The 17,876-nt window shown below is 40.6% G+C and overlaps 2 protein-coding genes across 4 annotated transcripts in view; both read left to right on the forward strand.

The window, feature by feature from the left end:
• Positions 1-5,376: 5,376 nt before the first annotated feature.
• Positions 5,377-17,876, forward strand: part of zyx (zyxin) — a 31,752-nt gene continuing 19,252 nt past the window's right edge. The window contains exons 1-2 of one of the 3 annotated variants that reach the window (XM_089117537.1): positions 5,377-5,565; positions 6,018-6,332. The gene's annotated coding sequence lies outside the window, so the exon portion shown is untranslated. The remainder of the gene's footprint in view (positions 5,566-6,017; positions 6,333-17,876) is intronic. The other 2 variants (XM_089117536.1, XM_039694401.2) reach the window with 2 other exon arrangements.
• On the forward strand, positions 13,045-14,863 carry LOC148976973 (uncharacterized). Its single transcript, XM_089118175.1, has 2 exons — positions 13,045-13,736; positions 13,815-14,863. The coding sequence occupies exons 1-2, from the start codon at positions 13,256-13,258 to the stop codon at positions 14,861-14,863; spliced, it is 1,530 nt and encodes a 509-aa protein (XP_088974301.1). The 5' UTR covers positions 13,045-13,255.

Consider the following 17,876-nt stretch of genomic DNA (forward strand, 5'->3'; position numbering starts at 1 on the left):
TTCTGTTTCCAGTAAATTAGGCTGAGTATGTCACCGAATGTGCATGCTAGTTTTGCTGTACAGTGCACGCACATTGTGACTCATACAGAAGGGAGGGAGAGAGGGATTGTTCCATGCTAAGTCTTGGCTAAACTCCAGGCTCCACTTTGATGCCAGAGGGTCTCCTTCTGTGCAAACTTCACACTGAGGGATCCGAAGGCTTGCAGAAAGCAGCCAGCGAGTTTACCTCTCCCAACCTCATAATCTACAGACATTACACATGTTGTCTTTTTTTTTTTAATAATCAGTTTTTTCTAAACTGGCTTAAACTGTTATTTTACTGTCATACCTTCATAACCAAGAAACCAAACCGGATGTTGACTCGGATTTGGATCTGTGTTGAAGTATCAAAACAAGTACTGTTTAATGACCACGTTTTCCATAGTAACAAAATCCTGTTGTTGTTTTGGAGCGCTGATTTTCAATGACGGCCGTATGTTCCCCTGATAGTTTCTTTGGCATCTAAGCTAAAGCCTGCGATGGAGAGTCGTGCATTCAGAATGAACAGCAGATATTTTCCAGGCCACTGTGTGAAAAAATAAAAAAAACAATGCACCTGAATCATTAATAGGCCTCAGGAGGATATTGAGTGTTAGAGAGAAAGAGATTGAACGAGAGAGTGAGAGAGAGATTAAAACAAAGATGTGCAGGATGGGTGGAATTGGTTTCCTGAAGAGTGGTGAAAGAACAGCCACATCTTTACATGAGCGGTATTCTCTACAACGGAACTTAAGTAGGCTATACTAAACAAATTCCCTGTTAAAATGTTCAGTAATTGCTAGTCAACAGCATATGCTGTGTTTTGGAGGGGATGCTGGTAGCTTCAACCAGCTTCAGAAATCATTTTCTAATTGGCTAACCTTTTTTTTTTAAAGTCCTGACAGAAAAATTACCAGTTTTCCATTTTCAACTGCTTTTCTTACAGTCCTGTTTTCAGACACATAAATTGTAATTAAATAAAAATGTCTAATAGTTCAAATTTATATTAAAATATGGTGTACTGCCATATATATATATATATATATAATTTATTTATATATTTCCAATATGTATTTAACTGAAATATATTTTAATGTCATTTTGATTGAAACCTGCCTGTTGTCACAAAGCGCTACACAATGCCCTCTCCTGGTCTCTCAAGATCTCTCTCTCCTGAGTTCTAGGACTTCACTTCCCATCACTCCCAGTAATAATCACCTTCCATCCCTGTCTCATCTCCATCACCGCCACCTGGTCCCATTCAGCTCCCATTTATCTGGATCTCTCTCCCCGTTGTTCCCTGCAAAGTCTTGTTTCTGCCACGGTGTGCAACTCTGGGCATTATTCCTAGTTTCTGTGAATTCCTGGTTCCTCGACCCTTGCCTGTTACCCTGACCACTCCATGAACGTTTGCTGCCTGCCTACGACCCCTGCCTGGTAACCACTCCGAGTTTGGACTGCCCTTGTATTATTCTCAGTTTTGTGCTTTCTCTGTTTCTCTCTGTTTGACGACTTCATTAAAGTTATTGCATATGGATCCGAAGGCCTCTTCATCTCTTCATCACAGAAGACTTCACCATCTCAGGATCCAGCAACCTTACAGTGTCTAACCACAGAAGTCACCAATCAAGTCTCTGCACTGATCGTTCATAAACAGCGGCTTGAGAAATTAACTTCACTTACAGAGGAACTGGTGAGATCCATGTGGTCCCTCACAACGTAACCCGGATCAGACCACTGCACCTCCAGCTCAACCACCGTCCAGTGTGAGTAACGTTTCTATCGCCAATAATCCTCGTTCATCATTACCTGACAAATACGACGCATTGTCAGCAACTTGTAAGGGTTTCCTCCTCCAAAGCACTCTGTATATTAACCAGCAATCCCACCTTTTCCCAAACGACGACAGCCGGGTCTCTCTTATATGTTCACTGCTGACGGGGAAGGCACTGGAGTGAGCGACAGCGCTTTGGGAAGGCGGTCATCTTCTTTTTCCCTCTTATGATGATTTTCTCACCCAATTCAGAGAGGTTTACGAGCATCCCGCCGGCGGAAAGGAACCAGGAGAGCTGCTAATGTCTCTTCAACAAGGAGGATCTTCCATGGCGGATTACACCCTCACCTTTCGCACTCTCGCTGCACAGACAGGCTGGGGAGAGGATCCTCTGAAACTGCTTTATTGTAAGGGTCTGAACTCCAGTTGACAGGGAGCTTCTGGCCATGAAGGCAGCCTTCAAGGAGTGGAGACATTGGCTGGAGGGTGCTCGACTGCCTTTTACAGTTCTCACCAACCATCGCAATCTCCAGTACATCAGGTCAGCAAAGCGTCTGAATGCCTGACAAGCCAGGTGGTCTCTTTTCTTCTCGAGATTCAACTTTAAGATCACGTATCGCCCAGGGTCCAAGAACGGCAAAGCTGACGCCCTGTCCCACCAATTTGACGGTAAAATCAACCATCCCAAGCCCGAGTACATTTTGCCATCTACCCTCCTGACACAGGATCTTCGCACTCGAGTGCTTCAGTGGGTACATTGCACACCCAGCACTGGTCACCCCTAGATTGCAGCCACATTACGGTTTGTCACGAATCGTTTCTGGTGGTCTACCCTTCATGCCGATGTAGTTAAATTCATTCGTCAGTGTCCCACATGCAACATCGCAAATGCCTCCCATTTAAAGCCTGCCAGACTTCTTCAGCCACTTCCTGTTCCTCGACACCCATGCTCCCATATTGCAGTGGATTTTGTGATGGATTTACATCCTCTCAGGGTTTTACCACCATCCTCTCAGTAGTAGACCGATTCTCCAAGGCATGCAGGTTCGTCCCTCTGGCTGGTCTCTCCACAGAATTCCAAACTGCTGAAGTTCATCTTCAACAAGTCCTCTGTTTATATGGATTGCCTGAGGATAGCGTCTCCGACAGAGGACCTCAGTTCACAGTATGGAAAGCTCTCTGTAATCAATTGAACATTAATGTCATCAGTGTCACTTCTGGTTACCACCCACAGGCCAATGGACAGGTGGAGAGGCTTAACCAGGACCTCATCCACTTCCTTCGAACTTACTGCCACCAAAACCAGCAGGACTGGAGTCATTTCCTTGTGTGGACGGAGTATGCCCAGAATTCTATCCGTAAGCCGTCGACTGGTCTCACGCCCTTCCAGTGCGTGCTCGGGTTCCAACCTCCGTTGTTTCCCTGATCTGGTGAGCCCACGGAACTTCCTGCAGTAGATAAGATGGTTGCAGAGGAGTGAGGAGACTTGGAACACCGCCCATGTCCATCTCCAGCACGCTGTATGACAGTTTAAGCAGCAGGCTGACCGACGACGGTCTTGTCTTCGGACCGGGCCAATGGGCATGGCTGTCCACTTGTGATCTATGTCTCCGACTCCCTTGCAAGAAGTTCTCTACGTTTCATTGGACCCTTCCGAATCCTCCGACAAATCACCCCCGTCTCCTACAGGTTAGCCCTTCCTTCCACATACCGCACCTCACCCACTTTTCATGTCTCCCTCTTCAGACCCACTACTGCACTCAGGAGAGAGGAGGACCAGGAGGGGGTCGAGGCAAGGAATGCTCCCCCCATTGACATCGGAGGCGAGGAGGCTTATCGTGTGCGAGAGATCCTGGACTCCAGGTGCTGTAGAGGGGTTCTCAAGTATCTAATTGACTGGGAGGGGTGCGGTCCAGTGGAGCGATCCTGGGAAAGATTTCAAAACATCCTTGATCCATCTCTTCTCACCACCTTCCACCAGAATCACCCTGTCAACGCATTTCCATACGTGCACCCTGCTTGCGCAGACATCACACACCATCCACACGTTGCACGCTACGCAGTTAGACAGATATCAGTCACAGAGCAACGCAACCAAAACAGCAGCCACCTTTACACTTCAAGTGTACACTTCAAGACAATAGACAGGAGAGCACATGGCACATGGAAGCATAACAAGATAAGCCATGTGCTCACATCAAACATGAATCACACACAAGTACATGACACTACTACTGACACACATCACTACGAGCTTACATAGAACGAGACACGCAGCTAATGAGGAACACTCAAGCCGCGTGTTCACACAGAACAAGATAACATGAACGCAAGCAACCAGTGAGAACCTCTAGGCTAAATTCATTTCAAAATAAAAATGTCAACATTTTGACAAAACAAGTTGATAAGATCATTTGATTGCTGTCTGTCGTTTAACATTTCTATCGTAAACTAGTTGACATTATGTTTAGCTATTACCTTGAACTTTTGCACCATTAAAACTGAATCCGCCGAAGTGGACCAGCTTAAATTTTACATATTATTATTTTTTTTGTCATGCTAACAACATGAAGAGCGATACAGTTCCAAGCAGCAACAAGGAAATCTAATATCGGTGGAGTGTCCCTCCCTCAATGTATATTGATAATGAACACGCTGGTTAAAATGTGTTTGATAAAAAGCGTCCTGAGATTCGCATACCAAAGCCATCTCAGACATGAGATAATTTAACTCCGCTACGTTCTTGTGTTTTGAAGAATGCAGCTTTGGAGATGTTCTTTAAGGAGGGTGGGATCTCATGCTTTCAAAGCTAATTTGCTATTGCTAGCTCCTCCCGAAGTTGCCTACCCAGATTTAAGCACACTTCACAATAGGACCATGGCTGTCCTGCAAGATTTTCTACAGACAAAGATCTAATATGGCTTCAGATGTCTCTGTATATAATGCACAAATTGTTTGGACTACTACTATGAATCTTTATGCTTTAGTCTCTTTTGTAGCTTGACAACACCTGGTCCCTATTCACTTTCATTGAATGGAAGAGAGCAGCTCAGCTCATACATTGTGCTAAACTTCTCCTTTTGTGTTGTACGAAAGAAAGATAGTCATGGGCTTTAAATGACGTTAAGTAAATTATTGAATGTTCACTCTTTTTAGGTGAACTATATCTTTAATGCCTTTCGAATGACCCAGTTTGCTTTGAATTAAACTGGAACCAGCAGTGGAAAATAGTATGTGCAGCAATAGTTGTTGACCACAACTATTAAAACTAACTTGAATTTGTTAGTGCTGTTTTTGAGTGTTGCTCAAGGTTTTGTGTTAGTTTAATTTGTCTAACTGAGCACTGCGTGTTCTTGTCTCTTTCTGTCTGTGTCCTGCCAACCATTCCATGTCTATCTAACCTCTTATATCTTTCTTTCTCTCTCTCTCTTTCCCTCCCTCCCTCTCTCTTTCTCAGTCACTTACTCACCCACTCTGCCCTTACAAGGAAAGGCAGGCAGGGTTGATGTCATAGTTTGAAGAATTTTCAAAGAATCCAAGGGGGGAGAGAGAGAGAGGTGTTTGGATTGTAACACGCATGACCTGTGCGAAAGACAAGCGAGAGAGAACTTGTTTAGACGGAGGGATGGTGTCATTCCTTTAGGAGACATGTAGGGGGAGGGTTCAACAGCTGTGATTCAGAAAGAAACAGGAGTAGAGACTGCAGAAAAAGTTATCATTGCAATCATTTACGGAGAGAGAAACAAGAAGAGAAGGAGGAGGCAGGCAAAGAGGTAAGTCAAAGCTGTTTTCAATATAAAAAGACTGATAGCTTGTTTGGCCGTTTTATTTAATAACTGTTCAATGGCTTTTGTGCAAGGTGAGGTAACCAATTCACTTGTTTTAACCTTTATTTTACCTCTTCATATTACAACTAAGTAGCTACTGTTAAACACAAAGAATAAATCCAAGCTGCATACATAAGAGAAATTGAAATACAATTTTCACATCATATTTATATGTAATAACAAAACCTAACAAACATGTTTGTTTGAAACGTTTAGCTTGTAAAATGTGCCATATTTGCTATATTTTTGCTATTAGGCATGTTATTTTATGACCTGTCTAGGCTAGCCTCTAGTTGATAAGAAGATACATGTAATATTTATGTTAAAATTAATTTGTCACGGTGTTAAAAATAGCTTAATATAAACTATAAAACGGTAAAAACTTGAATACTGTGCAGATCTCTAACAGCAGTGCAGTCATCATTGGCCGCAGATGTTGTCCCACCTCCAGCGGCCAGGAGAATGCGGAAGCGTGAACCGGAAGTGTGACTAGAGTCGGTACATTTGGAAAAAGTTCATGCTGGCAGATCAGATTCGCTGATGATCGTCCCCACGAGATCTTGTCACTAACAGAATGGTGCCTGGCGCCAACATATCACCGTAAAGTGATACATTAAGAAAGGATACTCATATTAAAGGGCTGTAGGGATAGAAATTAGACGCGTTGTCTCTTCGTACTGGCATAACTGCACCTTTCCGGAGGAAAACGAACAGTAAGTGCCTTGTTTCACCTTTTCTATAATGTGTAATTGTAATGACAGAGGTTTGTGACACAGTAAACCAGTATCTATCCGCATCAAAACCACAAACCATGTGTGTTGCATTCACATTTCACAGTGGTTTTTAGAAATGTATACCGTTACATTTACTGAAATAGCATTTCGGTCATAATGTGTTTTTTATGTTGTTGTTGTTTTTTGTTTTGTTTTTTTTCTGAATGAGTTTAATTTATTTTGACATGATGAAAATATATGCATTTTATAATCGCTTTGGAATTCCGTCCTCCTTGAAACATGTTTAATGAAATAACCTAACCTAAATAAAGTGAGGGGTGGGGCGCATGTGTATAATGTTAACTATGTTATCTTAATAATGCTTTCAACTAAAGATTGCGAGCTTGAGTCGTAACTTTATTTGGGAGCTTTATCTCTTTTGTGACTGTCTAGGTTTTCAATCAGACATCCATATAAGGTTAAAGCAACTTGTTTTAACTCGTACTGCTCTGATAAGCTACCTTCAGGAACCGCTAACGGTACACAAACCTTTCCGCGTCTGAAGAACGAGACCGCAATATTTGTCAATTCAGTATAATTTAAGGCTATAGTGTCGTAATGAATGAACTTGGTATTTATCTGGGTGGAGTCCATAAAGATGACAAAAAGGTTTACTGGCCTTTAGGCGACGCCAGAATGATGTATTTTCCCTTTTCAAAATAAGATGTGCTGAATGCGGACTGAATTGATAACAACATGATACAGCCACAAATGTTCTGATCATGTTAATAATATAAAACTATTTATCTCACGTTATAACATAGACAACAATAATATTCAATGCAACAGTTTGTAATGAGGAGCTCAGCCTTTTTGTTAATTTCGTTATAGAATGTATTGTTCTGATTGGATGAGCAGCAGTTAAAGGTATAGGTAGGCTTTTTTATGAACTCTTTTTGTTGTACTGGTTGAAACTGTCTTCACATCCTGATAGCAATAGAACATTTACATATCTATTGCAGAAGTCTCAGAACCAAAAATGTTTGTCCAATCATTCCATTCTTTCCGAATGATTTGATGTCCTATATGCCTGTCAACCTGTCAAAGACACACAAGCTTATGCTGTTCACGCCATGGCATAACCTTAATTGCGAGATTGTAACCAGTGACACTCTACCTGGAGCTGTTCAATGGCTACATCAGCAGTCAGGTGGTACAGTAAGAGCTCTCTAAATAGTTTGCGTTCTTTAGTTTAACACGTTCTCTTGTGACGCTTTGCAGACTCTGGTGCGTGCGTTCATATGTTTTGGGGGAGGCATGGCTTTGGAGATGCTCTGAAAGGAGGGTGGCATCTCATTCTTTCAAAGCTAGCTTGCTATTGTTAGCATCTCTGAAATTGCCTACCCTACCTTTAATAGATTTGCAACGCAACCACCCAAACAGACAGTCTTTTGAAAAGGACACAACGCATTGGTGAAAAAGATGACATTAAAGACATTTTATTTTATTATGAGAAATGAGAAGTTTAAGGCCGCCACAGTCTGGTTAATGAATGGGAAGCACTGAAATCTGTTCATGGCCGCCACAGATATATCAATGTACTGGCAACACTGCTCACATGAAATTCCTGATTGTGTGGATTCTGAATGAAATGACTGGTGAAATCGCCCTTGACAATTTGCCAAACAACTGTAAAGGTGTGGTCACTTTAGCAATATTACAGCAAAATTTTGCATGCAAGCATATTCCATTGTCATTAGTGTAGCAACGCAAAGGGGTGGTGTAATGATTAAGATGACTCCAGGGGCCCTGGGCAATAAACAGTTCAGGGGGCCCCAGAAACCAGTGCATGAAGCACTGCTCGCACAATTCACTTTCAAAAACCAAACGGTTTTGGTCAGCATGGTGAATTTGCATGAACAACTTGGTGCAGTAAGCGATTTCTGAGAAACGCTGTTGATATTTGAAATCGCCAAAACAAACACACACCCACGTACCCAAAAGGATCACATCCCTATATTGATAGCTCCGCCCCTAAATTCACAAAGTTAGCACAGGCACTTTCCCCATCATGATGAGTGTATATAAGGGTCTTACTGCTGATTGGCTACAAGCGTTCACTTTCTGCACCTTTAAACATTAGTGAAATCTGCTTTGGGAACTTTATCATCCTCTTGAGTCCTATTGAAATGACTGGATTTCGCTGAGCAGTGGTAAATACACTTGCACCTAAGTATCAAAACATTTATTCCTTGAACTACTTATTGGTGTCTTTTTCGCCATTTTACTTTATGCACTAGAAGCTTTTTTTAACATATAGTAAATTATTTTCATATTAAGAATGTTTTTATGTCCCATATAGAAGGCAAGCATCTAATTGGCAGACTTTATGACGTAATGACCCACATTATACGCACCCCCCCATGACGTAATTATGCGATCCGTCTGAGCTGTATCGGAGCCCGGTTTAACCCAGACAGATTGTGGGTGTGCCATGCTTTTCACCACAGTCACCCAGAACAATAGGATCCTGCTGCTTCTGGAGTTGCCTGTACCAAATTCTTTGAGCTGGATTTGGGAAAGGAAATGATTCTCATGTTAGTCACTGTCAAGCATTGTGATAGGACTCGTTTATGATGTGATGCCGTGGGTGACGTTATCGTTTGAAACATACTGCTGTTGTGGTGTCATGCTGTGTGGTAAGTTGACAGTTCAATGTTTGTCAGTGCTTCCCAAAACTACAAGTTATCTAGATCAGTGCTATTCAAACACACAACAGTCTTAATATAGTTGTGAAGTGAACTCTTATCTCACACTGTTAGTTGCAGCTTCTCTGTCACTTGTTGGACCTGAGATAAAATCTGTAGAGGAAGCCAGAAAACTGCATTGCTGAAAAATACTGCGTGTTTGCAGCCAGAGAGGTACTATGACACATTTGCTTTGGTCTATTGTTGATGAGATTGACTCCTTATAAAGAGCTATTTGCCCATCTTAAGTCAGAGTAGAACATCACTCACTGTAATTTCAACATGTCCTGTTATTTATTTCTTAATGTCTCCAGTTTTGCAAACTACATTTTGAAGTATTGCTTATCTCATGCAATGATCCTCAAAAAGTTCCCATTGTTTCCCTCTGAGGGTAACGTTTGCTGGCCGCATTATCCATCAAGGCTGTGCAAGGAGGTCTCATGGAGCCAGATCAGCTGTTTCTCCTTTCCGCAAAAAAAGAGACAGACTCCAAATCACGTAGTCATTCTGATCCAGTGATGAAATGCAGACACATACGTAAGGCCATTGGAATCTTTATATTGCAGCTGTTTTTCTTTCCATGGCGCGCAAACACTGTGAGAAGGTCCTAGTTTGATGAGATCTAATCCTTTGCTGGATCTCCATAGCGAGAAATGAAAGTCGCAGAGTGTTTTCCCTGGATAGTATTTAAGGGGTGGTGTACTGCTTTTTGTCTTTGCATTATTGTGTTTATGGGGTGCAATATAACATGTATTTGTGGTTTTTCTTTTTTTTTAGTCTTATTTTTCATAAATTTCACCTCCTCTGTCATTTGAACGACCGGTTTGCATCCTGATTCTATGAAACCACTCCCTCAAACAGGCAATGGGCTCAGATTGGTTAGTTTCGGCCGGTGTGTTTTGGTTGGCTAAACCGTGTAGTGCACGTTGTCCGGATACTTCGCGCCCATTACCTTTATGGGTGAAAGTAGCATGTGTGTTTATGTCAAATGTAAATAATGGTGTCGATACTGCAGTATCAGTATGAGCCAGAATCAGACCCAAAAAGTGGCGATGAAGAGAGGCAAGCAGAACCTCACCACACACGGCTGTTACTACTTTATACACGTTTGTTTTACACAATAGCATCGAACTGACTGGCTGGCTACTATATACACAAACAGCGTTGGCATTGGTTTACGCTCTTGATCAAATCGAAAATAACGTCATAAAGTATATATACATGAAAAATACATTTACAAAATTAGTACATATACAAAATTTAGGTCCAGCGGTGGCAATTGATAAAACGAAAACATTACGTCTGAAATTATACACGAGGCCAACTTAAGTAGTAAAATCACAATTAACATGAACAAGACTCAAAATTGGCCTTAAAATCTTCAAGTGTGTCTAACAGGTATTGTTTATCAAAGAAGGATGGATGGTTATTGTCTCTTGTTCTTTATGGTTTGCTTGAACGGGAACTTAGAATTAAGGATGCGATCATCTTTTACATTTTGTGGCCAACAGTGCTTTGTGAATATTTCATCACAGCATGCCCCTCTGCATTATTAAACTCTACATCTGAACCAAAAGAGAAAGGTGAAGAATTTGCACTTTACATGTCACTGCCTCTCATGGTGCACTCAGAACTGAGGACTAAAAATACCTCTCTTTTTGGCCTTCCACTTATGGCTATGCTGAATCTGTTAAGAGCTTTTCAGATTTTGAGATGGTTTGGTGGACCACATCAAAGCATCTTTAACTTTTAGCATCTTAAATAATGGGAGGTAAGGGCAGAAGGGATTACCTCTTGTCAGACATTTTTGTTGTCAAAATGACAATTTGTGTGAGCTGGAGCTCTTCCGTTCATGCCAGAACATGGAATCTGCTGGAGTTTGTGGTTGTGGTTATGTGTGGGAGTCAACTGCTAAACGATTCACAATTACTCTTAATGAAAATCATGACCGAGATTTGTATAGCTGTTATTGGACCGTACTGCTTTTCAGTATATTTGTGTGTGATTATGAGAGAAACTGAGTTGGATGCGGCTCAAAGAAGGGGAAGAGGAACTTGCTTATTAAGGGGTGTTTGGTGGCACAGCATGAAGTGTGAAGTTATTTAGGGATGCCAAGAAATGTGCCATCATGGCTCATGTAGCGTTCAATTGATGTGTGTTCACAATTTTGTATAATTTTACAATTGCTTTGAATGTGGCTCATCATCATGTAAGACGAATTTGCAGTCAGAATTAGGGCCGCATGATTAACTGAAATAAATCCAAAATCGGGATGTGGCTTAGTGTGATTAAATCGCAAAAGCTGGGATTTAATTATATGCGCTGTGTGTTTCAGAGTGTACATGTGTGCAGCTCATTATCTGCCAGTGTTTGCATGCAAACAAGCGCAGAAAACCTACAATTAAATTTCAGAAAAAAATTGCAGTTAGATTTTTTTTTTCTTTGTAAATCGTGCACTCGTAGTCAGAACTATTGGTAAGTTGTAAAAATGTTGGGTGGTTCTATCGAAAAATTGGTTTGAGATTGGTTTGAGGTAGATCAACTGAATGTAGATTAGATTTCAGGGCTTCCAAAGTTATCGTTAACTTTAAAGCATGATAGATTTTGTATTTTCAGTTATCAAAATGGATTAGCATCTCCTGTGGGAGGTCCTAACAGGTTTCTATTGTTTGTAGCCCATAATCTTCTTTATAAAGTTCTGTCTCACAGACAGAACATTGGGTTAAGATTGTTGAACGGTGACATGATAACATCGCTGCTGAAGGACTGCTACACTACAAACCTTCAATAAATTCTTCTCCCCACAAGAACTGGTCAAGCTTACTTATTTTATGTATTGGAGAAATCCAATACATTGGCGAGCCACTGAAACCACTGCTCGGCATCACCAAAATCTAACAATTTGGCGAGCCAGCCAGGAGAGACTGACAAGAAGAGAACTCATCAGCTGCAACAAGAAGTAAACGGAATAGTTTTCAAGTATCTGAAAGACTGCATCTGCCTCAGAAAAGACTGCATATGTGGACACAATTTATTTGAATCAACTGGATCCGGTCTCAAATATCCTAATTTGGTGAGTGAAACTTATCAGCTCTCTAAAAGAACATCTTCTGAAAAGAATAATAGTTGACCAGTAAAGATTTGTAGTGTAGTCACACATACTGTGTATCGTTGAGAATTTTAGGCTTGGTCCTTTTTTATGAGTCTGTAGGAACCTTTTAAATGATTTAGTTAATTCTCCTGAAACTGTAGGAGCTATAGAAATAAGTTTTATAGCTTGGTCCTGTTCTCGTGAGTCTCTAAGAATCATTTAAGGAAGAGGTTTGGTCCGTTCTCATAAGACTGTAGGAGCCATTGAAATATAGGTAAAGGTTTGGTCCTTTTTTATGAGTCTGTAGGAACCTTTTAAATGATTTAGTTAATTCTCTTGAAACTGTAGGAGCTATAGAAATAAGTTTTATAGCTTGGTCCTGTTCTCGTGAGTCTCTAAGAATCATTTAAGGAAGAGGTTTGGTCCGTTCTCATAAGACTGTAGGAGCCATTGAAATATAGTAAAAGGTTTGGTTCTTTTTTTTGGAGTCTGTAGGAATTGTTAAAGCAACAATTGAGTCCATTCGTCCAGAAATTGTAGAAACTGTTTTAAGCGAAACTGTTGGAACTGATGTTGCTGCAAGAATTGGTAATTCTTGACTGGGTGCTAATTCAGTAGCCAATATAAGATTAAAATGTTTGGGACTGAAGTTGCTGTAAGAATTGGTAATTCTTGACTGGGTGCTAATTCAGTAACCAATATTTTAGTTTTGAATTAAACATTCTAATTGTGTTAGAAAGTAGAAGTGTATTTGCCTTCTGATGAAAGATGCAGAAAGATTGAAAATCTAATGTCTAAGGGACAAATTTAAACCAATTCAGGTTAGAACTAAGAAAGAACTGAATGAGTCTTATCAATCAGGAGCTTTCTTTTCTAGAAATGAAACAAAGAAACTTGGTCTAAATGTGAATGTTTTGTTTGGAATGTAGGATTGAAAACTAAGCTGAGTTAGTAAATTAATGATTTGTCTGTGTGACTGAAATGGTCAGACTAAAGACTGCTGAGAATTTAAATAAGCACCTTTAACGGCTCAAACAATTTTGTTTTGTTTCCACACCTCTGAGGGCACCTCTCCTGTACTTGCCATGGCTGAGTCTGCACTAAACAATGGTAATGGCCCTGCACTAAGGCCAACAACAGAAAGACATGGAACAGAACCTCCAAATGTTACCATTGATCAGATGTTGGACAATCTGAATGCATATTTGGGCAAACGGCTGGGACTGAGGAAGTGCCATGATGACATGTGCCAGAAGTATGGCATCAAGCACTCAGAGAGTGGAATATGGGCCTTGCCGGACATTAAAAGGGCTTATGGAAAGATGCAGCGCTTAAGGACAAACACCAACAGAGATGGCTTGTCTGTGATTTTGATAAAACAAATTCTACAGCATCGACAGAAGTGTGAGACTGACAAATCACAGCGCGAGTACAAAGCAGAGAAAGCAAAAGTTCGAGCACTTGCTGAACAACTGCAAAATGAAAAGAAGGAAAAAGAAAGACTCTTGAATGATAACAACAAGCTGTTAAAGTTGCTTTCTGCAAAACCAAATCCCATAAAATCTAGCAGCAAGATAGAGAAAGAGTCACTCTATCCATTTAAAGACCTCAAGAAGCTTCAACAACGCCAGTATCTGCATGGAGAAAGTGACAGCAGCTCGACTGAGAGCCCTGATGACAGTGATGTTGAACCTGAGACACATGCTAATGTCACCAAGAAAAACAAAAAGGTTAGACTCGCTCCGGTAATTGTCAAGAACAGAAGGACTGAAATTGAAGTTGACAATGAGGAGGAGTATGAGGAGGAAGGCGAAAGAAGAACCCGCATCGTATCAAAAATAATTAAGAAATATGTTCCCTGTAAGACATACCAGCCAGCTTTACCAGAGCAAGTAGACAAGTGGTCTAAGGAGTTACCAGATGTGTACAAACAACCACGAAAAGTATGGCAATTTCTTCAACGTTTACAGAAGATCTACAATTTACATCCAGTAGATGGTGTGATGATTGTTAATGTGAACTTGAGGGACAAGGAACAAAAGAGGATAACTGAAAGTGTTGAAAACAGGGTAGGCGAGTCTCAAGAAAACATTGAGGCTGGATGGGAAGCTGTACGAACATTCTTGTTTGAACTGAAACCTGCAGAGGTTAATTGGGCTAGAATTACCTCATGTATGCAGAAGACTGGAGAAATTGTTGCGGAGTTCGAAGAACGCTTCAGACAAACCTGGTTGGAACACTCCGGTGTAAATGACAGTGAGGATCTGGACAAGGACACTAGCATGCCTCTGAAAACTGCTTTTGTAAATGGACTGAAACCTGAAGTTTCAAAAGCACTCAAAATCCGATATGACGACTGGGACAGCATTGGAACATCTTTTCAAAAGATTGTTGAGTGGTCAGCAAAGATTGAAAGAACACAGGAAGTCAAACTCAGAGCATTGCGATCGAAGAATATGTCATACCACAGCAAGACAATGTGGAATGAGCATAAAGAAAATGAAGATAATAGACAGTCAAAAACTCAAGGAAGATGCAGGTACTGCAACGAAGAAGGACACTGGGTCCGTGATTGTAAGCGGAGTTTAAAACGTCAAAGTGATGATGAGGACAATCTGTTGAGGAGGTTTCAGCAGTTGACAGATAAACAAAAACAGACTCTGCTAAACGCTGTTGAGCCGCAGGGAAACTGAAGAGCCTCTCTCTTCAGCACCAACTTGTGACATCTCATCCGACAACTGATGGACTCCATGTGTATGCAAAAATGACAAATGAAGACACCACCCCAAAGGTAAAAGCATACACAGAAGTCTCAACAACTGAAGCCAAAGATGATGTCCAAGTAGAAGGTGCTGCTATACAAGCCGTAAAGGAGAGAGGTGCACATACAGCGGCATTAAGACAACTTCAACTTTTGCCATGTAAACTTATTCCAGATGAAGCACCCAGAAAACAAATGCCATCAGTGATGGAAGCTAAAACAAAACTGCATAATGACAAGCAATGCAGTAAAGATGACCACAAGGAAATTGGACTATGCCCTTTTGAACATGTCATTGGCCGGCCCCTGTCCAAAGAAAATCTAACATCTGACAGCCTTGCCCAAACTGATGAAAGACTCAGCCTGGTAGAACACAATGCCAAGAATCCATTTTCATCATTAGAATCCAAGAGGGATAGCCTACAGGATCTCATGGTAACTGATGAAGCAGTTAAGGTGCAGAGAAAAGATGAGTGGACTGATTTGAGCCAATGGGATTTGAAACATCTTCCTAGAGATGAGGGATAGACGGCAGTAGTGTTTATCAGAGTCCAGATATGGCGGGACTAGGGTTTTTAGGCCCTAGCTTGTCGCCTGAGGACGAAGACATAAACATACAGCCACTGATAAACACAGTAGTGTCCTGCCAATATTAAATAGGGACAGTTTGTCAGGCAATTATGAATTATGTCTTTAAAATATTTTCCTTGGCAAAGATACGTTCCCCGTTTCTCTTTTGTGTGATTGCAGGTGTTCCAGCATTCCAGAGGATGAGCAAATGCATCCGACGTTTAGACTGCACTGGTCACCTAGATAAAAAATTCTGAACATTCACAGAACACAACCCTATCCGCCACTTCCAACAGAACACAACTCCAAAATAAAAGCCACCAGAGGACTCAAGAATTCAAGAGGATGCAAAGTTTCACTATGAACTCTTATTCTGTCATATTAAGTGGAGCCTGTATGCAGCATGCTGTATATAATGAAGTTTGTTTTGTGATCAAATATGATCAAAGGGGGGATTGATAGATTTTGTATTTTCAGTTATCAAAATGGATTAGCATCTCCTGTGGGAGGTCCTAACAGGTTTCTATTGTTTGTAGCCCATAATCTTCTTTATAAAGTTCTGTCTCACAGACAGAACATTGGGTTAAGATTGTTGAAGGGTGACATGATAACATCGCTGCTGAAGGACTGCTACACTACAAACCTTCAATAAATTCTTCTCCCCACAAGAACTGGTCAAGCTTACTTATTTTATGTATTGGAGAAATCCAATACATTGGCGAGCCACTGAAACCACTGCTCGGCATCACCAAAATCTAACAAGCAGCATTATGTTATTTTTTAACTTTTGCTCACGGGGTCACCCTACTGTTGGGAAACAGTATTGTCATCTACTACTGTCGTAAAATCTGTCATGGTTACATCAGGGAATACATGTTGTATTGTAGCTCACGTTTACAAGCTTTGCGTTTACACGTCTTTATAGTAACGTTAGCTTAGTTAGGCTACTGTTTTACATAATGGATATGCTAATTCAATTCAATGTTTGTTGGTAGAGATAGCCATGTCGTCAAAATTATAATGTCAAGCTGCCATAGATGAATCTGCAAATTTGAAAAATCGATTTTCATTATAGCCTGAGGCAAGACACTTTCACCAGAAAAATAAGTAACAAACATGACTATCAGCCTGCAGACATAGGATAGTTATCCTGACCGATTATTTTGTTTGTCTAATCATGTATTGTTTACTTGCAAGAATGTAGCCCCTACCAAACTCAGTAATCAGCATGAGATTAATCATTTTAATTAATCATACATTTGTATAAACTTAGAAATAACATCTTTAAGATATCATATAGGCTATAATATATATTTTCTAGTTATACATTATGCAGACTCATTTATACTATATTAAGAGCATCATATTTTGGGATCCTTTGTATTCAAAAATTAAACTTCTACCAAGATCTACAAATTAAAGTGGATGAGTTCATTTGAATATTCACTTTAATTCCTCTTATACTTGTGCTACAGAGGCACGTTTCTGGTGAGACGCTGTCAGTTCATTTTGAGACGCTGAATGAATGAGAAACGACTGCCATGCATTGCATGTTTCTTTCCTAGCTGATTTAGTATAACATGATTTGACTGGACAACATATGGTAATTAGGGTAGAATAACAAAAATGTGGGTCCAATTATTAAAGCAAGAAATGAAAGATGTTCTTTTGTCATGAAATTCATGTATACATTATCTGCATCAGAAGGCAACAGTGGGATAAATTAGACAGAGTTATTTGACTAGGACAGACCAGGCTGCATTTGATGCCTTTAAAGTGTTTGCCTTCATCTGTTACTAATTCTTTCAAAAAGTAGTTATGGTTCACTGGCTGTATTACGAGAACTATAGAGGAAAAAAGTTTTGACTCAAGTCATTGGGTCAAATGAGACTTGGCTCAGCTGCAGCAGCAGGAGGAGGGGAATGAGGTAATGTCGTCGTTTTTAATGGCAAACATGCTTGAGGTAAATATTTGCACATAGCTCATGCAATGAGAGCACTTCTGCGGTATATCACATCCACATGTCTCGAGCACTTTTAACTGTTTCTAGATGAAGCTCGGTTGACCGTACCCTGAGGCCTCATAAAGGGGAAGTCATGGTATGACTTCAGCCCTGATAACCTCAGTTTGGAAAGCTGGCTTGTGAGCAAGCAAAATCAAAACAGAAATGATATCCTCCAACAAGAGAAGGTTGTATATTTGTACTGTTTCTGACCATCTGTATTCTGCTGTGTCCTCTTAGTACATCATTTTCCTATCATGACAAATGATCTTATGAGATAAAATGACTTTGTGTGCTATGAAAACGTATCAGAACTCAAAACATCCTGTTTCCGAAAAGAGCATCTTTTGAAACTAAGCTGCAAAAATGGCTC

This window comes from Pimephales promelas, chromosome 12, assembly GCF_988280905.1.
Source record: "Pimephales promelas chromosome 12, fPimPro1.hap1.1, whole genome shotgun sequence".
Lineage (NCBI taxonomy): Eukaryota > Metazoa > Chordata > Actinopteri > Cypriniformes > Leuciscidae > Pimephales > Pimephales promelas.